The sequence below is a fragment of the Tinamus guttatus genome, unplaced genomic scaffold (genome assembly GCF_059628265.1).
Source record: "Tinamus guttatus ecotype Peru unplaced genomic scaffold, ASM5962826v1 Tinamus_guttatus_pri_ptg000115l, whole genome shotgun sequence".
Classification (NCBI taxonomy): Eukaryota; Metazoa; Chordata; class Aves; order Tinamiformes; family Tinamidae; genus Tinamus; species Tinamus guttatus.
The window spans coordinates 3,835,199-3,859,867 of NW_028288649.1; the positions used below are offsets into that span (position 1 = coordinate 3,835,199).

General features: G+C 38.9%; 1 protein-coding gene across 2 annotated transcripts in view; it reads left to right on the top strand.

Annotated features, from left to right (window-relative positions):
• The window catches only part of CPNE4 (copine 4), a 195,572-nt gene that overhangs the window by 128,906 nt on the left and 41,997 nt on the right, over window positions 1-24,669 (top strand). For both annotated transcript variants that reach the window (XM_088521122.1, XM_088521123.1), the window contains exons 8-10: window positions 15,574-15,672; window positions 21,338-21,424; window positions 21,953-22,012. In XM_088521122.1, the coding sequence (XP_088377248.1) occupies window positions 15,574-15,672; window positions 21,338-21,424; window positions 21,953-22,012 (246 nt within the window). The remainder of the gene's footprint in view (window positions 1-15,573; window positions 15,673-21,337; window positions 21,425-21,952; window positions 22,013-24,669) is intronic.

Here is a 24,669-nt window from a genome sequence, read left to right on the forward strand (position 1 = left end):
TAAAGTGAAACCATGTGATTTTGATTATGATATGATTTGAATAATTGTAACAAAAAAGCACTGGAGATTTTGGGATGGGATTAAAAATACCTATTTTCATGTGCCTAATCTGAGCACTCTACAAAAATTCACTTTTTCAATTTCTCAGCACTTTCTGAGTATATCTTGAGGGGCCTTAAGCTGGAGGAGTCAAAATCACAAGTCACTGATGAAAAGTTTTGGCTTGTGAAGTTATTTCTGTATGTTCACTATTTTTGTCTGTTAAATTTACATCTAAGCCTCCTCTGTGCTAAACTAACTGCAAAATTAACTATTTGTTTTCAAAGATAGCCAGAAATCTTTGCTCATGGTAGGAAGTGATTAATTGTTGCCTTTGACTAATTCTTGTAGTATTTTTTTAGTTCTCCTGAAACACATGATCTTCTAACAAAATGTGAGCACCAAAAGATACTTCTATTAGCTCAATTTTATTTTCTCAACTCTGACTGGTATGCCATGGTAATATTATGGCTATTTTTATGTGAGTGTGTAGTAGACTCACATAGCATCATACCCAGATAAAGAAACCGTTTTCTTTGTGGCTTTCTAGTGCATTCATTAAATATATATATTTCATAATTTTAATATGTGGAACTAAGGTGTATTGCTCCTTAACATAGTTACTTAATAGCTTTAATATTCTGGATTTATTCAGATCATTGCCTTCAAGGATTTTGAAATACTTTACAGTGAGTTAGTCTGTATATTTGTGATATGAAGTAAGTAATACAACCATCCTGGAGACTCCTAGGCAAATGGGAGGCTAGACTGTGACATGACTCAGATGCACTATTGTTCAAAAAAATCGGATAAGATCTCATAAATTTACACAACTCTGATTTTTGAATCATGATATTTTCCAAAATTATTGCTTACCTTCCATTGGCACTCAGTTTCTCACACTTTTTCCCATAGTCATAAAGATAAAGCTTTATATATATACATATACACATATATATATATACGTGTGTTTGTGTTGAGATACATTCACAGGATTCCAAGATGCCAAGCTTAAAAAATATTATAATACTTAGGACAATTGGCAGAACATTTCTGGTTCAGTGTAGGAACAATGTTGCAAAGCGACTTGGGGGAGGAATTCTGCACCTTAAATTCAGTTTTTTCCTGGTGCTAGTGAGTAGGATGAGTGATAATCTGTACATAAACCATGTGGTTGAGATCACACAGTTGACAGTGTTAGAACCATGCTTAGAAAGAGAGAGCACTGGCACAACAGCAGTGCTGTTAGGCATAAACAGATGTATTTCTTAGATGGTTCATATCTGAAAATGCGTGGAAACGAACGTATTTCTTGTAGAAATATTTTAGGAAGGTTAGAATTTTTGGTGAGAGTGAGTGAGAGAAAGAAAGAGGCAGAGAAATTAGCACCACATCAGCCAGTGGTATTCAAGCCTGTTTGAATACAAGTCATTTGCGCATTGGCTAATTGAGAGATGATTTCTCCCAGTTATTTCTGTTCAGGCAGATCCACATTTCATAATTGGATCAGATGGAGTGCACAAGAGAAAGGCTATCATACAGTATTGAAATGCTCTCCTGCGATGTGAGAAACTCAGGTTCAAAACCTCGCCTTAATAAATACTTAAAGATTTATGCAAAGTGAAACAGCTCCAACAGAGAAGAATAAGAGCAAGGCACTGAGCAGAAGCCTAGAATAGCTCCTCTCTTGGTGCATCAAGGTGATCACTGAAAAGTGTGCAAAATGGCAGAACGGGAAGTTGCAGCAAACAGTGTCGGAGCTACAGGGCAGAAACATTATTTTCTATTCCCTTAGTGCCTAAGAGAAATATGAGCCCTATTAGTTTGCCCTGTTATAGTACAGAGAAGTTCTCAAATCCTGAAAAGTCCTCCTGGGAGAGGCAGATATTTTCCCCTGTGCTCTCATTAGAAAAGATGTTTTTTTATTTAAAAAGCAGAATCTTAGAGATATACAGGATGGCCAGCCTGTTCACTGACTGAAGGGAATATGAGTATATCATGATGAGTTGGTAATGCTTAATGAAAAGATTCCTTTTAAAGGGAGAGCAGCTCTTTCTTGGAGATGTCTTCATTAGCAGATCTGTAAAAGACACTTAGTCAGCTTCAGTAGTTACCTCCTTTTCTTTTTTTGGGATGAGTGAACAAAGGCACAGAAGTTAACCTCTGGCCCCAAATTATTCTAAGAATTCCAGGCACTACATCCTGTGCTCAGGTATCTAGAGATAATTTCAGAATATGAAGCATTTTGTATGTATATTCTCCAGCCAAGTGGAGCACTCAGATGCTGAGCATTTACAGTTCACAAACTGACCTCTTTCTTTGAATTTGGTGTTTTATTACAGCTTATGCTTGCATACTGCAATACCGAAATGGAATTATAACATCAAAATGAGCAATCCACTTCCAGTTTGAGATCCTATTTCAGTTATTGAGTGCCCATTATGGACCATGCTAGTTCTTTATACACTTCCAGAATTAAGCCTATCATTGCACTATGGGCAAGTAAAATCTGTGACAAACACAGGAGAAGTTTTCATGCTGTGTAATGCTATCTTTTCTGGAATACTATGAGATTTCAAATTGCCTTGAGTACCCCCAGGCCCATTCATGTAAAACTTTACCTACCAATTCTCTTTATATTTCTGGAGAGGTTCTTTCCTGCATATCATCTTTTCTTTTCACTTGCAGACCCACTAACTGCTCAGCCTCACTCTAATACGGTGACTGCCAGCTGGCTGGCTGTTTAGCAGCAATGTTTCCCCTGTGTCGAAGGGAGGTCTCCCTGGGGGACCTTACAAAGCTCTAGAATAATTGATCGAGCTAGGTAGGTGAGGGCTGGCTTATAGGGAGGCTGACAGCTGCTGCTGACTTATACAAACGCTCCTGATGATACTACAGAAGATGGGAAGACAGTGAAGCAAGCTGCTGAAATCCTGCTGTATGCCCATGGGAAGCGAGTGCTGCTCTGAGCTCCACACCTTTCATGCTGGTTTTCTTGACACCAAGAGGTGCTGCTTTTGAACGCTCTGCAAAAGCTGGAGGTCACCTGAGAATCGGTGTTTCTGTACGCAACGGAGGCAGTACAAACTGGAAACTCTTCTATGAATGCAAGTGAAGGTGGAGAAAGGTCTGTGCTGATTGTAGGGCTGCCAGGGTTAGTGCACTTTTTGTGTGATTTAGATACAGACATATGTCTAACATACGTTTCATAGCACAAAGCGAAATGTGCAGTGCTAAAGTTCCTTCTTTCCAAGCAGCTCTGTTAGAGGATGGTATGAAGCCAACATCCTTTTCCTATCAGCTTCATCACAAAGTTCTTGGTATTTGAATGTGCTAGAATTGGGTCAGAGTTGAAGAGGAGGATAGTTGTATTCAGGATATATTCCTGGTTCATTGCTTACTCTTTTTGTAAAATGGGAATGCAATAATTGTGCAGGTTCATCAATACTTTATAAGCAGTATGGCATTCCTGAACCACAGCAACACTCCTGAAAATGTCACAGCCTGATTTTTCATCATTAAATCTGCTCTTCATTTCATCAACATCTATAGCTGAATTTAATGTGCTATGGAGAGGTCATATATGCTCTACTTCTAACCAGATGTTTTAAAGAAAGAAACTTTACGTTACTCTGCTGGCAGGATTTTTCTTTTTCTTGGTGTTTTAACCTGGGGGCCATATCCAAATGGCATTGAAGGGTCAGTGGGGCAGAGTTGCAGCTGATGTAACAGATATAGCTGTTTTACTCCAGCTAATGTTGACAGTTCGTATCAGATGGTATCTCCTAATCTTTGCCTAAGAAAGATTTTTTTTCTGTATACAACTCATATTAGATTGCACGCCTTATATTCGTAATGTATAATGTACTTCGCTAAGTAGGTTAGACTCCCTCGTGCTGCCTCCTAGATTTACTAGTCTGAGGAATAATGTTTTTTCATTTCATAATGACATAATGGTGCCACCTGCAGTCCAGACCCTATTTCAGAGGTTTCAGATAATGTGGCTCACAATAAAAAAACCATTGAACACAGTAACGGGCAGGATAACGGAATAGCAAGTCATTTGTGGAACTCATTTGTAAGAGAATCTGCTTTGTTTTAGTTGCCAGAGTAAGACCTTTATTTTTCTCACTCATTTCCTTGAAAATTAAATCAGCGAAGCCAAAAATCTTTGGGTTGGTGACCTGTCAGAAGCATCTGATAAGGCTCAATAACATTATCCTCTGCAGCTCTCCGAGGGTACTGGAAACTGCTAAAACACTTCGCTGCAGATGTCAGTCCCTGTGCACACATCACAAATAAGGAAACCTGTGTCCTGGTTAAACTGTGTTTGAACTTGAGAGGGGTTTTTTTTTTCTTTATTTTTACTAACAGGGTAAAATAGAATGTTTAATCAGTTCACAATTTTCTTTTTTTGTTCTTCCAGTCCTTCTGATGTTTTTGTGTCTTCTGATTTTTATAGGAAAACCTGTTTTCCTATAAAACAAAGATTAATAGGATACCTAAATACAGAATATTCTACTAGAAATGTATTATTATTATTAAATATGTGGGTTTTGACAGGTTTTTTCAGTGCTTTTTCTTCCTTCTCCTTCTCTCCTTCTCTCTATTGCTAATGATACATTAGTTTGGTGGCGCTTTACGTAAGTATAAGAAAATATATCTCTAAGCAGTGCAACCTAAACAGAGAAAATGTGCAAATAAATGTGCAAACAGGGTTTGGGAACCTGGGAGAAGAAACATGATTAAATAGAGAAGATATTCATAGATATTATTAGTTCCAGTTGTGGTTGTTAGACAGGATATAATTAGTATTTATAACTTAGATTTTCCTCTTTTTTGCTTGTATTTCATAATAGTCTTCAGAGACAGTCAACTGTCGAGTTAGATTAATCACTTTATTCTGCCTGAATATTCCTCTATGGATAGGTTCCTGTTTCTTTGTCTATTGATACAGGCACTTGTTTTACTTAAGTATCCTTATTTCCTTTAATCTTAGTGAGATAAATCACCGACATTAAGAGGGAACAGGGGTTATAATTACATTGAATTAAATGTTTGATTCCCCTGCTTCTTCCATTGGTAATTATTTTAATGATAGTTTTGTAGTTCACCTACCAGAGTAATGAAAGAATGTCCACACCTACATCATTTTGCTAAACACAAAGGAAATTGCACATTAATCTGACAAAATGTTGACATTAGGGAATGAATTATGAGCTCAGTTTTAACCAGGTGTCTTATCTGTGGCATAATTATGGTCATTTATGCAATCTAAGTACCTGGTTGCATATTCAGAGGAGATACTTGGATATCTAACTGCTACTTCCTACCATGTAATTGGAGTGCAAACATAGACTTCATTTTTTGGAAATTTGGCAGTAAAGGGCTAGCTACATTCTTGTGCTCATTTTTCAAAAAAACTGCATTTCCTTCTGTTTTCAGAAGGTCTGAACCCTGTCGGAAGCTACCTCTAAACCCAGAGATAGCTTTTCTACAAATTTGTTTTCAGTATCCCAGTATTATAATATTTTTCTGCAGCATTCTTCAGCCTGACAAAGGGTGTGTTAGTGAATAATATTAACTTGCTAACAGGTTATTCTGAAAGGTGTGATTTTTATTTTAAGGAAAGTTCACAGGGAATCAGCCATTTTCTTTCTTCTAATCTCAATAGGGCCTTTATACCCTCAGGATTTGTTTGAAGTGCAGAGGAGGAGACAGAAAATGGGAATATCCGTAAAATGTTTTTATTTCTTTCTTCTGCATGGCTTGCAACGGAAGTTTAAGTATTTTAAGTGCCTCCTAACAATGTGGTCACAGTAAGAGCAAAAGGGTCTCGACTTGGATTTTCTTCAGCCGAAGAGAGCTCATGGTAGAAAAGCAAGCAGTGAAGGTCTTGCCCGTTACTTGCTTTGGAAACAACAATCACAAAATCTTGGTAAAATCTGGTAGGCAGCTGTCCCTGGAGTGACCAGGGGCTCCCCAGAGCTCATGGCAGTTCAGGGCAGGAAGCCTTGAGTAAATGCTCTTGCTGGTCTGAACTGCAGGGGTTGTTGAGATAGTAGAAATTTAATTGCTTTTGCTGGAATTAGGCCGGTAAATGGGGTCAGCTCTGTTATTCTTTGAAGAAATAATTTGGCATTTTTCAACTGCAGCAGCAGTACTTAAAAGGTGCAGTAGATTTTTTCTTTACAGCAAGCTTCAGTCCCAAGCAGAATCTGAAGCCTGAACCCTGTACTGGAAAATTTGCCCTGCAGCCCTTTCAGCTAAGGGCTTGCCTGAATAACAACATCAGTCCAGGACCCCGGCCTGCTTGCTCAGCATCTTTCTTTTTGCTAGGATCTTCTGGCAAAGTCTTGGCACTGTGCAAATGGTTGAAGGTATCCTCTCGTCATTTATACAGCACTTACAGCCGCTCTGGAGTTTCTCCATTAGGTTATAACCCTTATTTGCATTTTTTTTTTTACAGCTGGGATGTGGTTGGCTGCTGTAAAATTTTCAAAATTGCTAGGTTAGTGTTAAAAATCCAGCAGTTGGGTGAAGACAGAGAAACCTCAAGGATAAGCGTGGCACAAACAACATGATATTTTATTGTCATTCAAAAACATGCCAAGAAATGGAATTTGAATGGGTTGTTCTTTCTGAAAATCTTGATCTTGGCCTTCTCATCACTGAGTCTGGGCACTTTGGACTCTCATTTTGCTGTGCTGTGAATATGTCAGAATTTGGTTGAGATTGTTTTGTACCAAATTTTGAACCTTTGCATAGACACAACAAATTGATCGCAAGTGAGAAACAGGATAATCACAGAAACTCTTCAAAATAAATATATCATTTCAAGAAAGTCATTATCTGTTCATAGACATTTCAGAAGTGGGAGATTAAATTAATCAAATAAATTGCTGTTTCCTCATGCTGTGCTTTGCATATTCAGCAAAAAGTTGTCACACTCCCCATTCGGCCTGCGCTTCTTTCTGGAGCATCTGTGTGCAGCAAGTGATTTGTCACCTAGGAATATCGTTTCCCTCATAGAAAACTATCAGATTCTTCATTTTAGTTTCGGTATATGTAACTGAGTTCCTCATGAGTCTGCCTGCACATAACATCCTGTTCCCATGCTCAAGGACCAGAGAAGAATTAATAGTATTAAACAATATTAGGATATAACTTTTACTGCTGATTTAGGCAGTGTATACATTTCACAATGTCCTGTCTTTCCCAAATCCCATTTTTCATAGAAGGATCTAGATGCTATAGGCAAAGTGCTTGATGATCTTACCAGGGTCAGGCTTTCACCTGGTTCATGTCACCCATATAGAGGCCTCAGCACTTCTCATTCCTTGTTAGGAAAAAAGAGAGAAACCAAGAAAACACTGAGTAGCTACTGAAAAGTCTTATTACTGGAAGCATGTGTAAAACACTTGAATGAATGCAGTAGGGAAAGAAATAGAAAATGATGGCACAAAGAAAATCTGCATAGGTTTAGGCAGGTGGTTAATGTAGTCTGGTAAAGCCTGTTTTCTACGCAGTAAAAGAATAATAATAATAAAAAAAAGTAGGTTACTGTATGTGTACAAAAAGTAGATCCGAACAGCTATATAGAAGATATGCTATATATCAACAGTTCTAGTGTCTGTTTCACATTTTTAGTTTGTTCATAAGCTTCCAAGAAACAGGACAATGCCTGCTGTTTAAGTGGTATATAATCTTCCTGAAAGATCCAGACACCATGTCATGATCTTAATATAACTCTTACTGGAAATCTTTGATGTTATAGTGCTTCAAGAGCTTGTGGGAGGGCAGTGATTTAGATTTTTCACAGAGATACTCTCAGGGTCTTCGCAGGAGAAGAATTCAACAGTAAATACAACATAGGAGATAAAATAAGACTCAGGCCTGAAGGCTAACTTAGGAGTTGTGCTAAAGGAGAATTACTGTTTTTTTGATTTTTTTTTTTAAATATGTAGTCCGTGTAATAATTGAGAGGATATATATGAAGGGTTCTCCTTGAACCAATATCATGTATGAAGATGCTAATTGAAGTTCAGATAAAAAAAAAAGAAAAGAAGAAATAAGACTATTCACACACAGTAATGATGTAGCAATGCTGTAACAAATGCAGAATATTTAGTAGAAGTTTCACAAGGATGGGCTTAAAAATCATGTATGTTCATATGAGAGGAATGTTTTGACCTTTGCTCTCTCAGTCCTTTACCCTGAACTGAATGTTATTTTTAATCTTTAATCTTGACCTCTAATCTGATTTTAGCTATTTGAGTTATACTAGCATATATATTCAGAGCACTTTGTCTCTAATTGATCTAGAAATCTAAATATTTCAACCCTTGATTTTCCTAAGGAAACATATTTTGGAATATTGTTTCTATAAAGGTTTGGAATTTCTTCATTCCACTTTTTTAAACAAAAAATTTCCATGACAAAACTCCTGCCAATCTTAGTTTTATAAATTACCCAAAGTTGGGAAGATCCAGCTCCACTGAGGTATTATAAATACTGTGTTATTATTATATACTGTGATATTATCCACCAAAAGAGTGACCAGTCCAGGGCCGTTAAGCCCAGTGCTGTTTAAGAATTCATTCCATTGGAATGCTATCCAAGAGAGATGTGTAATTAACTGTCCCACTGACTGACAACAGAAAGAACATTGTAATCAGTCACTTTGTAGAAACACTTGTCATGATTTCAAGTGGTGTTTGGGGACAAATTCATGCTGCTCTGGGAAGGAAGAGCATTTTATACTCTATCTGCCAAGGATCATCGTCTTCCTTTTCTGTTCTAGGTGTAAGGCAATGGTTGGTTTTTATCTGCTGACTTTCAGGGTGCCAGCTAAAGCTACCTGGAGCTTTTCCTAGCGATTGAGAGTGAACAGTGAGAACTGGATAGAGTCCCGTCTGGCCAAGAGCTCTTTGGTTACGTGCCCATGAGTTGTGTTAAGTTTCACTGCCATGTCTGCAGCTTCTCCAGTAGGTTCCTCAGACAGGGCTGCTGCTAAGCAAAACCTGTTCTGGTGAGCAGGGCTTCGTTCTCTAACCAGAAGAGTGCAAATCTCTGACACATGCTGGTACCGAGGAGGGGCACTCGTGTGTCAGGACACTGGGTCGTCACAAGAGTTTTGTAAGAGGGATCCCTTTGCACAGGGGCAGATCACACTGTGAATTAGGAGGAGCGATACGCAGGGAGAAAACTGGGCGAGACACTAACAATCTTACCGGTGAAACAAAAAAAAAGGAACTTCAGGGCAGTGTTTGAAAAGTGCTTTTGTTCGCATACTTATTATATATGCTTATAAAATGCATATATAAGCTATACATTTTGTGGTGAAATATTAAAAAGCAAAGACATAGGCTGAAAAATTGGAATCCACTTGATTCAGCTACAGTGTCACCACTACATAGTTGCTTTTTAATTTCCTATCCTGTCTCATCTGTTAGGCAATGAATCTTCATGAATACAAACAGGATACTTAAAGCTAATCTCATTTCTTGTTTCATGTTATGTTGCTAGGGGCACTTGGGATGAGAAAACAGAAACAAGAAATGTAATTAACATGGAATTCTTTGCCCTTAACAAAGACAGAGTCTAATTTCTAATAAGTTTATAGATAATACTTTATAACTACACAGGCATCTATTTTAGGCCAGTACACCAACAAAATTGGGCATTCACAAACACGTTGACCTTGATCAGCAACTGTGTTTCGTGTTTATGTAAACTGAAGTTTTTTCTGCATAAATCTAACTGTGGCTGGAAAGTAGATGTCACCTACAGAGTCACAGAAAATGCTATTGTAATTTGTGCCCTAAATGATAATACATAGTGCAGCATATTTCCCTGTTTCAGGGCAGTATCTCGAAGGTGCATTTATCAGCACCAAGCAGAGTGAAAGATCGATGACTGAGGCTCCTAGTCACCCTAGTAATACAAATAATCGTAATCAGTAAGGCACAATTTCAAGTAATTGTCTTTGAAATGACCCTACTGGTTCTTACTACTGTGAGCTGTCAGGAAGACACAACATTGCTGAGCTAGTGAAGATGTGCTCAGATCTCCAGCAGTGGCTAGGGAGAGTGCATTAGTGATGCTGGTTCTGGAAATGGTTTCTCTTTGCATTTGACAAGAAGGGAAATAGTCTTTGGCTGCTATTGTATCACAGCTGTCAATAAAACGTGACTACTTGGTATGATCTTGAATCAGAGAACCTGCAACTGTTTTAGAAAACTGGCTAAGAATTTCCTATCCCTCTTCTTCTCTCCCAGGCAAATAATATTAAAACCTCTTGTGAAACCTCTTGTGTTCTTAGATCTGTGTGAAGATTATTTTTCTTTGTGTTTTGTTTGCCTTTGGTGCTGTACTTACTGCAGCGTATCAAAGGGAATGCTGAATCACTTGTCTCTCAACCTCGAGAAAGCTGTCAGTGAGCGTTGCCTCAACTCTCCCTCTGTGTCCATAGGCAAAGGATCTGAATCCAATGCAACCCTGTGAACTTTGAACGTCTCAATTACCACCATCCCTGTATGGGAGGCACAAAGGTGTCGATGGAATCCTGGCACATGGTGAAGTTAATTGGTAAAAATCTCATTGCCTGTAGTGGAGACAGGCTGTCATCTGTTGCTTAAGGGCCAGGTCATAACACCACGCTGGTGTGTGCTGATGTATTGCTCATTGTTACAAAGGCAAATGAAATTTTGCAGAACAGAAGCTGTAGTTCTCAAAAAGAATGAGGCTCTGTAGTCAGGAATTTTTTTCTAACTTGTCTTTACTAAGGTTGCAAATACCCTATCAGAATATCAGAATAAGCATATGGTGTGAGCCCTTTCCCTCCGTTAGCCTGTTTTTTTTTTTTAAGTAGTTCTGAAGCAGTTTAAAGAGATACCTTTTCTGAGTAAAAAAGTTTGTTTTTTTCTCCACAGTGCCCTAGAGAAGGCTTTATGTCAGCCAGATAGAGATGCACAAGAAATGACAGTTCATTTCAGCTGTTTCACTCTTTTCTTACACAAGCCCAGCTTCAGAGGAAATCTGAAATGAGCCACAAAAACAAAAAAAAAAACTTTAAATTTTTGCAAAAAGTCCAACTACTGAAAAGAGAAAACAGAAAGATAACCAGCTTGTTTGAAAAAGCTCTGGCATGAAGAATTTCTTGTAAAGCAGGAAAGACCAAATTCTAATGTAATTTTTCTCCAACATGTAATCCAGGATTGTGCTTTGCATTAATGTAGAATTTGGCTTTGGAACATCATGAATACTGAAACAGGATAATGTTACGTGCCTTAGCCTTTGTAATGAAGTTGTGCATAGTTTTTCCCATAACCAAGAAGGGCTAGGTAACGGATAAAGGCTTTCCTATAAAAAGAACTGCTTTGAAGTTGGTAAGTGGGGTACGTATACTTCAGGGAGGTGCAGTAGGAGCTTTACTTCGTTATCAAGTAATAACTGGGATGAGAGACAGACTGTTCAAAAAGAAATTACTTTGATAATAAAATATCTTTTAATTATTATTATTAGTGAAGTAAATCTATGTTTTCCTTTTTGAAGTTTTTTTTTAAATGTTGACATGAATCCCAGAGATTGAACCAAAAGAGAGTTTCTGTTTGTAGCCTTTTGCCGCATTGTACCACCTGCAGTTCAGCGCGATTGCAGAAGTGGCCAGATCATTTACATCTGCTTCAAGCCTTTGGTTCTTGGAGAGAGAGTTAGTGTCATGTGAATCTCTACCTAAAAAATCACTGTGAAGTTATTTTGGTTAACAGCTAAATGGCCAAGATCTGTTAAAACTGGCAGAGTTGTAATTTATTATATTCAGGTGCAAAAATGAGCACTCTCCTTCCTACCTACTTAAAAATAACTTGTTCTGCGAAAATGCATGGCAAAAGCTACCTGAGATAGTTTCTGATCAGAATTTAGCCATTCCTGTTCAGTGCTGTTGCGCTAAACCGTGTGTCTGAAGTGCCTGCAGTTCCTGACTAAGGGTAATTCTCTTTCTTAAAAGCTGTTATCCTTTCAGCTCGTTACTGAGCCTCAGGGTGTAGCTATGGAAGTAACAGCGCACACGAGAACTGCCATTCTTCATATGACAGCTAGGACCAGCGATGCAGGTGCCAGGACCTCACCTGCATCGGAGCCAGGTCGGACCAGGACCTTCCTCTTCAGGGGACGACCCTGGCTCCTGCAGGACGCAGCCTTCCCGGCTAGCACAGAGCAGCTGGAGAATGAACCACGGATTTGGCCTTCTCTCCCATAACAAACCAGTCTCTTTGCATCCCAGATCTGCAATATGCTTTAAGGAAGTTCATACGTGATTAACTGGGTCATCCAACGCTTTGCCTCTTCAGGCAGGTGACCAGGTAGTGCCAAGGTGAATCATGCATTCACTTTACTCAATCTACCTGTGTGTGTAAGCACGACTGTCTAGTTTTTGCTGTCTTTGTGTATATGGCAAGCTGCAGTGTGTGTCTGGCTGAAGGAAACATGCATTATTTTCAAGAAGTACATTTCCATGGCCTGGCTGTCAGCTGCCTCCAGGTAGGATTTAGTTGTAAGACTTGCTGCCAGTCTATTAACAGCTAACCTTCGGAGCATGTTTTGGACTGGTTCGTAAATTGTCAGGTTAAGTTACAAGACTCTCCACTATTCTCTGCTCGGGCACTAAGTATAAAATAGATGTCTCCCTGTGAAATCCTGATGGAGGAAAAGCACTTGAAACATTTCCTTGAAAGTGTATAGGGAAAATAGTATCAGCACCTATGTGTGCCTGTGAACAAACATGCACTCACATTGGTTGGTATTTGCTCTTCCATGTGATGGTTTTTCTCTATTATGTTTCACAAGACAAAAATAAGTAGAATGGTAAGGACTAAGAGTTATTTTGTCATAAAAAACATGGGAATATTGGTCAGTGAAAATGCAATCTGAGCCTCATATTGAGACTTTCTGAGATATTTCTGAGATATCTCATATTGAGACTATCTGAGAACTGAAAGCAGTTCTTCCTTGTCTCAAGTCAGGTCACAGAAATGATATTTAAAAATATTTGAGTTTGGATAATATGGTCTGGATCTGAGGTAAGAATTCTCATTTTATGGTTTAATTTTCCCACAGGAAATCTGCCACACTTTAGGGGAGGTACTTAATGGTTTTATTTCTTATCTAAGCTGCAGTGCAGAAGATCAGTATTTAGGGGGCTGGAGGATGGTTACTAAAGTCTAAATGATCTTTTTTGTGGAAATTAGCTAAAATCAGAAATTATGCAAGTGAATTTGATGTCCATGCAGAGGTAGTGAGGTTAAGCTAGCTGGCAGGTTCTGGGAGGCATTACAAATGCAGGGAAGCCCATGCTTTTACAGCTGCAGCGCCAAGACAGTTTTCCTTGCATCTATTTAGAAGGTTCTACTGTACTCGGGGTATTGTGAATACCCAGTTTTGATGAGACATCTGAACAGAAACAAAATCAGGGAGAAGTTCCGTCTGCATCAATCTGTTTTTTTTTTTTTTCGTACTGAAACAGATGCTTCTGCTTCTTCCCAGTGAAAAAGTTCATTTTCAGCCTGAAAGGAAATCTTTCATTTTGGGGCACTAGTAAGAAAAGCTGAAGGAATTAAGATCTACATCCCCAGAACTGATGCTTTTGATGTCCTCTTTTGCCAAGTGTTGGTTTGTTGGATTAATCAGGCAACATGCTGTTCATTGAGGGAACTTGAGGCAATGTTTCATTTCCTTGCAGCTAGCAGGGATGCAGGAGGGGTAATGGGACATTCAGGGATGGGAAGTTTTCCCTTGTCTTTTCAGCCAGCGAAATACCATCAACCTCCAGAAACAGACAGTCAGAAGTTTTTATTTGAACTTGGAACCAATGGATCAGATATTAAATTTTTCCATCAGTTACCTAAACACTGATCTACTACAGCCTTTAAAATTCAGAATATGAAGAACTTCCTTAAATTGATGAGACTTTTGTAGATTGTAGGTACACTACTAATTATCTACTTAAGCAATCTGCAAGATGGTAGATAAGATTTACTTAAAGGAATATTTATGGAGGATTTTATGTGAGAAGCATACAGGACTACCCCAAAGAATAGGTGTTTCAAAATTTTTCAAAATTAAGGAAATAAACCTTTGATTAGCACCTGAAGTCTTCTGATTCTAGATTTTGTGAAGTCTCTCCCTTCTTATCTTCTCTGTCTGGGTAGGGTTTTTTTAATAACTTCTGGGCCTTAGGACGTTTTCAGTATGATTTTCACATACAGTTGAAATGCAGAATCATTAATATGTACAACATGTTTGTCAAGAGACTAGCAATTAATTCCTATGGCCAGATGTCAAACTGAAAAACTGACCCCTGAGGAAAAAAAGCTGTTAAAAAGGATGTCTATGTCTTAGAAAAAAGTACTATAGTTTTTTCATCTCAGGTTCCTCCTTACCTTTGGGATCCCTACATGAATAATAGCAAAATTCCAGGCGATCAGATGGAAAGATGAGAGAGTGCTCAAGAACAGGGATTTGCCTGACCAGTGAACTATTTCAGATGGTCAATGCCTGGAGCAATATGGGATGTGCTTGCACTCTTTCCCTATGCACTGTCCTTTGTAGCGCTGCTGTACATCGACAGTGTGGATCACAGAAATTCTCCTTGCATCAAACCAAGCTCCTTCCCGAGGCTAAGTGGAACAGTGTTGAAAGTTCAAAAGAAAGCTAAAGGCATTATGAAAAAAGGAACTTATATGATAAAGTATGTGGTGGCTTACAGCCTGGAGGAGTCCTGTGCATGAATTTGGTGAAATCACCACCTCCATTCCTTCTGCAAAGGCAGCTGAGGTTCCTTGGCACTCAGTAGCCTGAGGTACCTTACATGGACAAACATCTTGGGCAGAAGAGGCCATTTATTGACCTACTGCTGTTACAGGAGGATGTTGCATGGTGTGAATCTGTAATGGGAGACTTTGTGTAAGACCTTACTTGTAGTGCATTAAATTTGTTGTAGGCTTTCCGTTAGTTTTCTTTTATCCTTTTTCTTCTACTGATATAGTTTGATTATTTTGCTCATACTTCAAGCTTCTTTTCCCTTACCTGCAAAGTAAGTAATTTGCAAACCAGTTTTGCTAGTCAGATAAAAAGGGATTGGTTAAAGTGTTCATAAAGTAACTTTGGCTGAATTATTCATATGTTTATCACCCTTGGTAGAATTATTGTGAAAGAATCTAAGTAGAGTCATATTAAAAGGCTGGTTAGAAACTGTAGGCAGTGGACATGGAATTATTCTAAATGCGTGAACTTGCTTTCATCAGCCAACACCATTGCACACAGCTGCTAGAGCAAGCTGTTGAGATTCCACTTGTCATTTCATTTCGATCTTGACAAGAATGGGTTTTTTTTGTATCTCTTGTGATTTCCTTCTAGATAAAACATTCCACTGTATGCCTATCATAATTTCTCCTGTAGTATTTTTCAATAGAACATGTTTGTTATCTGAAGAAAAATAGTTTTCCTCTGTTCTTTTCTGCTTTCCCTCCCCAGTGCATAGTGTGGGACTGGGATTCCAATGGCAAGCATGACTTCATTGGAGAGTTTAGCTCGACATTCAAGGAAATGCGAGGAGCGATGGAAGGGAGACAGGTAGGTGAAAACCACTGAGAGAGTCTCAGCATACACGCTCGGCAGAGCAACTTTCATGAGACATGCAGGTAATGGTGCTAGCGATATTGCTTAATTGTTCTTTGGAAGTTTGCTTGATCTTTTGATTTCTCATGTGTGTTTTACTGTTACCTGGACAAGATACTCTGAAAATTCAAATTGCAGCTCTTCCTTCACTGCCATGTAACAGTCTCTTTTTCCAGTTCACATTCTGCAGACATTTCTTTCTGCTAATACTCAGTTCCTCTGAAGCCCTGCGCTGCACTGCCAGGACAGGGACTGGCCACATTCCCCTGTTGGCCAAAAGCCTTTTATTGAGTGAGGGTCATTCTCCACCTCTCTCCATGTCTGATGTGCTGTATTCATTGCTGCCAGCTCTACCTGAACCAGTCATGATGAAACCAATTGACTTCTTAAATGTCTCATGAATTACAGTCCTAAGGGAAAATGGAATTGCTAGCTCATTAATAATTTCACTTCTTTATGTCAGTCTGATCTTTGCAAATTGAAGTTGATAGTAATTATTGCATATGATAAATGATTTGGCATATCTAATTCTAGAAACTGTCATTCGCTATTATTATTTAATCCCAAAGGCGTTAGTTTTGATAAATTTTCTGAGGGGGAATTAAAACTGTTGGCTTTGTAATTTGCTGATAATTTGTAGTCACTGCTTTATGGTGATCTGAAAATCAAACAGAAACTCCTAATGAACTTTGTTTGGAGTTTACATTAACATTCTATTTATAAAGGAAAACTAACAAAGAGTAAAGAAGTTTTTAATAAATGCTAAGCAGTCTGGCTATTCCCTAGGCAATCCTATGATTCTGCTACATGTCTTCGGTACGCTGCTCGTGTGTTTAAAAATCTCTGGATATATATGTTAGTCAAAGACTAACCCATCATAAATAATTTCTGAACACGGTCTGATTGTAAAGTAATAACCTGTTTTGTTCTCTCAGGGTCAAGTCAGAGGATCAGGACCCACTTGCAATATCCTGGGCTTTTGTGTGTGTGCTTTTTAGAGCACTTTCTTGAATTGGTACCTATTAAAACTTAATCCAAACTGAGTTTGAGTGTATTTAAAAGCAGATTCCAGCGTGAATAGCGTTAAGAAGGCCAATGCTGTAACAGTACCCCAGTCTTCTAAATAAATGTCCGTAGCTGGTAAGGGGACTGTGCGAGAATCGTAAAGAGGTGTATTCCATCCCGTATGCAAACTTCTTTAAAAGAGCATCTGAGGTCTTCCCAAACAGAAAGCTTTCTGGACAAGGTAAGAGATGGAGTCCACAGTACCAGAAACGACTAAGAAGGACAAATCGTATATTCTTTATTCTGATGGAGAAGCACTATGCTCTTTCATCTCCAACTAGAGCAAAGGATGGTTATTCTGTCACAGGCATAAGAGGTTAGTGCAGTCGTGTGTCACTTGGTGTTCTAGTCTGTATAGGTGCACGCTGCAGGACCATCTGGAAGTGTTTCAGTGTTGCACAGTGCCTCACGTGCCTGGCCCTTTGCATTGCCCAGTCCTACAGGCTGTCTTACTCTTGTACCACTACAGTAGCAGTCATTTAAAAGCTGTCAAGTATTGCCCCCAAATATGCATGTGCAAAGCTCAGTCAGCATTTGTAGCCAGCAAAAACCTGCTTTTAGGCAGGAACAAGCTGTAGGGAGTTTGAGCAGATCCTGATGAAAGTTATATAGTTACTTTGGAAAAAGTATTATGGGGGATCACCTGCTGCACAGGAGAGGGTGCTTGTGTGAGACGATGTCACTGTTCCTGTCTGGCCACAGAATCAAGGGATGCTTAGGGTTGGAAGGGACCTCTAGAGATCATCTGGTCCCACCCCCCTGCGCCAGCAGGGACACCTAGAGCACGTGGCACAGGGTGGCATCCAGGCAGGTTTGGGAGATCTCCAGAGAAGGAGACTCCACAACCTCTCTGGGCAGCCTGTTCCAGGGCTCTGTCACCCTCACAGTCAAGAAGTTCTTCCTCATTGGAGAACAATTTCCCATTCCCTTTCCTTCCTTCCTCTTTCACCCTCGCTGTCTCTCTCTTTTTCCTTTTGGTCTTTTTTCCAGAAGTAACAGTTGCTGTTAAAGGGAATATATGCTATTAAGTGCAAACCCTATAAAGCCATCTTTGTGCACGAAAATCTCTATTAACATCCTTTGTGTAACATAAAATGGTGTTTAGCATTTTTCTTTAGGTTTTCTTCTCTCCAGAGAAAAAGTACCTACAGCAGAGTTTCTGCTTTGAATATAAGGGGTTTAGTAAACTTGGAGGGAATGGCAGAGGAGGAAGATGGTAGTTTATGCTCAAGTGTATGTGTTGCTAGGTATTTCTAATAATGAAGGCCATATTAGAGAAACAGATTTATACATGGGTGAGGAGATGGGTAGCTTAGGTGTAGGCCTTTGTTCTTAGGAGAGATTTTTCCATAGCCTCAGACCAGAAAACATTCTGTTTTCGGCTCCTTTCAGTCAGAGGTATAAAACTGCCAAGTGCATCCTTCAGCACGTGGTGTTAGGCATTCCTTCACACACCATGTGGACAGCGAGTGTCTTGCGGATGCAAACCAGAGTCTGGAACTGGGTGTCGAATGCTGTGGGGAGCCAGTGTAAAGAGCAGAGTGCGGGTCTGGCTCCCTGTCTGTGTTGCTAAGGAGACACAGTGAAGCCTCCTGATTTTGTGCTTATCTTTTCCTTTGTGTGGCAGACTCTGTGGCCAGCTAGAGTACTTTGCTCTAGTTCTGTCAGCGGATCGTCAAAACCTCCTAATGATCATTAAACAGGGTCTATTAGGCAATGGGACAGACTGGGAGAGAACAGTTATCATTGGCAGGGATCAGGGAATTCCCTTTAAGTATCAGCTGCAAACATGTAAGAGAAGGATAAGACTATTTGAGGAAGCAGCATCCTTCACTGCAGAGATGGATAGCTGTCAGGGAGGGACCTGGGTCTCCTCATGCCAGCGAAGAACAGAGTAGAACCTTCAAAGTGTCAGCATTGGCTTGCTGAGTTTCATTGAAGAATAGCTGGAATTACTTCCTTTTACATTCAGTATATTTTTCACATGCTGGTTTAGATTTTGCAGTATGAAAGAAACACCAAAGCAATAGAACTTACATAGCCCAGAGCTGCCAGACATATGGAAGAAATGCTAAGTGACTGTTAGAATGATGAATTTAAATTTCACAACGTTTACCATTAGTGTCAGACTGCAGACTCTTGCATTAGTTTCCTCTCAACTAAAAGTTGAATTTAAAAGACAAAAATGCATTCGTAAAAATGATGTCAGATGCCAAATCAATAGTTGAATGTGGGAACGGACTGAAAACTTAGCTTGTCTTTACAATGCAAGCATCTCAAACTAGATCTTGGCAGGTAGTTAAAGACGACTGTGAATTTTATGTAAAGCAGACTACAATTTTTTTTAAGTCCAAACATGAAGTGGGAAAGGATTTTTCCCTTTTCCTGCCCCTTTCCCTTTCCTATACTATCAGACTAAGATTTAATAGCAAAATTGTTCTTTTTTTCTGCTGTCTGGAGATTCCTTAATCTGCTTTTATCTTTGCTTTCTTATGTACATCAGCTCATGACATGTTAGTCACCTGTGTGTGGACTATTTTAATAAGCTTTAGATAGTTGCTGAGAATTGTTATCCATAAATCTCAAAATGCAGGTCAACAATCCTGCTGAGCAGGCTGGCCATGGGCACACAGCTTCCTCCCCTAAAATAGCTTTTTATGTTGCCTTGGTCTTCAGAAAATGTAAACTTTTCCTAAAAGCCAGTTACATGCATATAAATGTAGATTAGGCTTGCATAATCCTTCCCCAGAGGAGAGGGATTATGAGCACACTGTAAGGATTTATACAGGTCAGCCTTCGTTGTCTAAAGATGCTCCCTGAAAAGTGTTCATGTTCGCAGAAGATAAAATTAAGTAGATGCACCTTGACACTCAGGGGAAAATAGTGAGATCTCCCTCGCCATGTAGATCAGTGTCTAAAAGAGGAATGCACTGTTTTCTCTCCTGCTTTCAGCTTCTACTTTTTTCTCTCTATCCATTATATTGCATCTTCTTCTTAATGTATAGAGACTGCACAATTTCTATGTTCCAATGAGTTTAGAAGATAACTGCGTGCTAAACCATCTTGCCGGACGGCAAGCTGTCTATCAAGGTGTGAGTGGGCAAGGCTTTTATCAGCTGTCAGATTGCTTTCCCAAAGATGAGCTTATTGCACCCTTGTATTCTGCCACATAGAGCTTTCTCTACTAAGCAAATCTCGAGTGTTTTTTAAGCCTGACTGATTTTATAGAGTAGAGAAAAGGGCTTTTGGAGGATTTCCTCTGAACATGTGGACCTGTGTCTGCTTGTCTTCTCGGTTGGAAAATTCATTTTGCTAGACAAGTAACTGAACTATAGGCTAACTGAGAGAGCCAGTGGATGTGCTTCCTACAGTTTGGTTATTTCTTGTTCTTGTTCTCAGCCCTGTCACAGGTCTTCAGAAACACAGCAATGAAAATATTCCCCATTCCCCATGTAGAAAAGATCTCATGTAGCCCTAAAGCCATAGGCTTTTCCTTCCCCTTTTGATATTTGGAAAAAAAGTGCTCTAAGTCTGAAATATTTCAGAAACATTCAAATAATGATTGTAAGGTAAAAATGCTTTGCAAAGTGCTTAAGCACTTTTCTCAGACAAACAGTATGTGAGAATCCTCATTATAAATAAACTATTGTTGTGTTTTTCATTTCAATTTTTTTTTTTTTTTTTTTTTTTTTTTACCATACGGGCCATCCTGGTTACTTCAGGAGATGGATTTTCTATGTTACCCAGCATCACATTAGAGCTTGAATATTTTCTTCTCCGAAGCACTTGAAAACACCTCCTTGAAAGAAAATAGTAATATTCTTAGTATTATGTAGTACCACATTACACATAAAAATCTGAGTTTGCAAGTGCTAACAGATACTTGAACATGCATCTGTGTATTTTGCTCCTGCATGAATATTGTTGCAGTCATTGGAGTTCAGATTCTAACACCTTGGCCTCACCAATCTTCCTGAAAACCGAGAAAGACCAAAAATTATAAGTGAAAACCAGTAAGACTGAAATGTTTTGATGGGAATAAATCAATATATTTCACTGACAACATAGGCATAAAAATTGCAATTGTAAAATTGCATACTTGTAAATATAACTATTATGAACATTTTTACAACTTTTTTTAATTTCTATTTTTAGGGATGCATTTCAAAATTTCAACTTTTAAATATATCAGTAATTACTGGCGCAACTTTATGTGCATATCTGAGGTCTTTTCTTAACTTTTTATTTGTATTATTGTGATCAAAGAACAAACTCTTGCTCTCTCTCAAGGATCTAAAGACAACAGTATGGGTTGAGGGATCATTTTAATCCTGAAAATAATTTCTCTGGTCATGAAAACTTAATATAAAACATCAGAGTTACTACACAGAGAGTTTTGTTGCTTATATAATGCATCAGGATGATCCCTCACATATTTTCACTGGTATTAAGTTTCCTCCTTTTTCTTTTTCCTAAATGATTCAGTAGGTACTCTTTGTTAATTATTCAATTTGTACGTTAATTGTCCTTCATGCATTTACTGCTGTTTTCACAGGTACAGTGGGAGTGCATAAACCCCAAGTACAAAGCAAAGAAGAAGAATTACAAGAACTCAGGCATTGTCATCCTTAACCAGTGCAAGGTATCTGTGTTTTGCTCTTCATCTTCTTCCTTTCTAAGATCTCAGTCATATATTCAATGGTGGTTTGAAATGGAAACACCAAATCAGAACTGTGGGTTAGAAGAGCAATAGAAAATGATCCACTTAAAAAAAAAGAAAAAAATAGAAAAAAAATGAGGTGAATCTCAAAATTTTATGAACACTCCCCAAATATTTTCATTTCTGTTGTCCTCCGCTTACCGCTGTGCAGTGAAATAGGCCATTCAGAGCTTGTAAGTCTGCAGACTTACTGTATGGGCTTCTGCGTGTTTCCCTTCCAATTTTGACATTTCCAACTCTGAATATAGAATAATACTCTATTTCCTCCTAAACCAATAGCAAATTTCCCTCTGATGTCTCTGATTCTATAGTTTAGTACTTTCTGTCATTTTTTTTCTTCTTCTGTTGATGCATCCTCTACCTTCCGTTTCGTTTTGCTCAGGTTGTTTCCAAGTGTTGGTATTTTAGCAGTACACAGTTAATTTGAATATCTTGCTTTCTTTTCTGCAGATTCACAAGATGCATTCTTTCTTAGATTATATCATGGGAGGCTGCCAAATACAGTTTACAGTAAGTGTCTTCCTTTTCTATCTTGCATTAAAGAAAGGGAATCCCGTTAGATTCATCATTTTCACAGAGGTCTTGTATGCCGCTCCCTGATAAATTATTAAGGTCTTCTTGCAAAATGTATTATGCCCAACAAATGAAGCTATGCGAATGCTGTAGGATTTTCTTTCACATATTTGATTTCCTCCTATGCTTTGCAGCAGTGGCAATCACATTGCACAATGTAAAGATGTAAAGACAGTGTCATGCAGAGGGTGAGAAGCTGAGCTGGGGTAATCTCATCAACTCCATTTGAGCAGCACTGAGTCCCAAGAGCCAAGGGAATAAATTAGCCCCTGTGGTAATGCTGACTGACCTTTGACTTTTGAGCTTCACTTTGTCTGTAAGCATTTCAGATAAGTTTCTTTGCTAGGGCTGTGGAATTTCATCTCACCCACCTTCAGCCACTCTAGCCAGGCACCCCTCACCATCGGTTTGGGGTAAATGTTGGTATTTGGTACCTCAGTCACAACTACCAGCAGCCAAATGGCACTGTAGGGGGATGAGGTTGTAATTTAGAACTACTTCAGAAGTTGCTGTGTTTAATGAGCAGGAGAAAAAATGATTTGGGGGTATTGCCATATGTTTGTTTTAATACCATAGCATGGGAATAGTGATTTTGGCTCAGCTCTAGTTTAGTTTAGGAGACTTTTATTTCATGACAGATGCATGGATTAAAATTTGATTTTCCAAGGCAGTATTCTTCTTCTGGAGAAAACTTATACTTTTCCTGTAACATCCTGCTTCAGTCACTGCTTGCTTCACAAGTCCTATAACAAATGAGCCAGGTTGTTCTGATTTTGGTTTTGATTTGACTAGACTGTATCTAATAATCTTGTTGGGAAACCTTTTGAAATAAGAAAAACAAAATAAAACAAAATGCTTCTCTTCCCAAGTATCAAGTATCACACATTACTGCAGTCTTCTGTTTCGCTTTTCCAGACAAACTTTCATTTCCCAAAGTGTTTTGGAAAAAAAAATGAAATGTTTGTATCCAAACAATTTTTTTCATCAGCAACAACAGCTCTATATGATAGTAGATTGTGTCCTTCTATATGAATCAACTTTCTGAGAAATAAATACATCCGCTTTGCCAGTGTAACTCATAGGCAAATTGGATAATACCAAGAATGGAGGATCCTATTTCTGTTTTTAAGGATAGATGTTCATCTGTATTTTCTTAAGCAAGGCATTGTGTGCAATTCCCTCTCTGCAATACTGTATTTCCTCTTTCTCCAAATTTTGTTTATTCACCTGTTTATTCACCTATATACCTGGAACACCCATTTCCCCTCTCTCTCTCAAGCTCACCAATTCCAGGAAACCCCTTGATTTTATCTTTCCTGACACTTCTTCTCCCCACATAAGCCTGGAAGAACTCAAATATCAAATATTTTGCCATTTGCAGAGAGACAGTAGTGTCTTCAGGCAATTATTTAAAAGCCTTTTCTAATCAGTGTAAGTTTATTATGCGCATGCAAAGACTACTTAATATTCTTCTCCCATGTCTTGCATAAGCACAAGAAGGAGCTTTATAAACATTAAAAAGTATCTGGGGACATATATGTTGTTATGCTACAGCTCTGATTTACAGACTCTTCATTCCCCCAGATGTTTTCCAATGGAAGAGCAAGGCCTTATGAAGTGCATTGAGGACTCCTGCAATGTGCTTCTACCTTACTTATTTCTCACAGATTTTCCATGAGTCGTCTGTGAATCACAAGTTGAGAACTGCTGTGTTTAAATGGATTTCTTAATGTATCTGGCTGATAGTATTGTTTCCATTATATTTTACATGGGGTAATGTTGCCAGCAGATACCATTTATCTGAATACCCAGTACTAAAGATTGTCTTATTTTTGCTGGACCAGCCTTTTTAAATGGGGTTTATCCCAATTTATTCATCGGAGAAGTTTTCTTGTTTTCTCTGAGTGCACAGGATCTTCGAATGTTTTCTCTTGCACTCAGTTTGGATATTCAAAAGGGTCTGTTAGTGATTAGCTTTGGGTTATTTGGGGAAATAGAGAGGAAAGAATCACTGAAATGAAATGAAACCATTGATAATATGAATATAAAGAAAACTGGTCGGTAAGGATGGGCCGTGAGGACATGAGGGTGTTGAAAGGTCCATTACACGGTGAACTGCAGAAATCCCTGAGTTGCTGCTGCCCTCAGTGGTAAGTGCAGCGCAGTAGCTACGATCAGGTTGTCAGTGCACGATCTGTGTGGGCTCCCTGAAAGCCACGGGGATGTCCCTGTGCCTCTAGGTAGCTCTGTTCATTTATAAACTAGAGATCCTGCTTCAAGGTAATCCCAGGTTGAGTTTGCACTGTTTTACCTCTTACTGCCTTAGTTTCGGCAGCACCCAGTGGTGATAGTCCATGAAGGTTGTGAACCACGTGGCCGTTTCCAAAACTGTATCAGGGATTTCTTTTGCAGTCCGGGAAACAGAGTGCAGCCTGCGGTGGAGATATGGAAAGTTCTTCTGCTTTCTGTGCCCATCACATCCTCTCCTTTCCACATAGTCCTGATTCTGTTAATTCAGGCCACTGAAACATCGTAGGCCATTTTTTTCCGCCTTCTGGGATTTCCTTTTCCTCAACTGGAATGGGAAAGTGGAT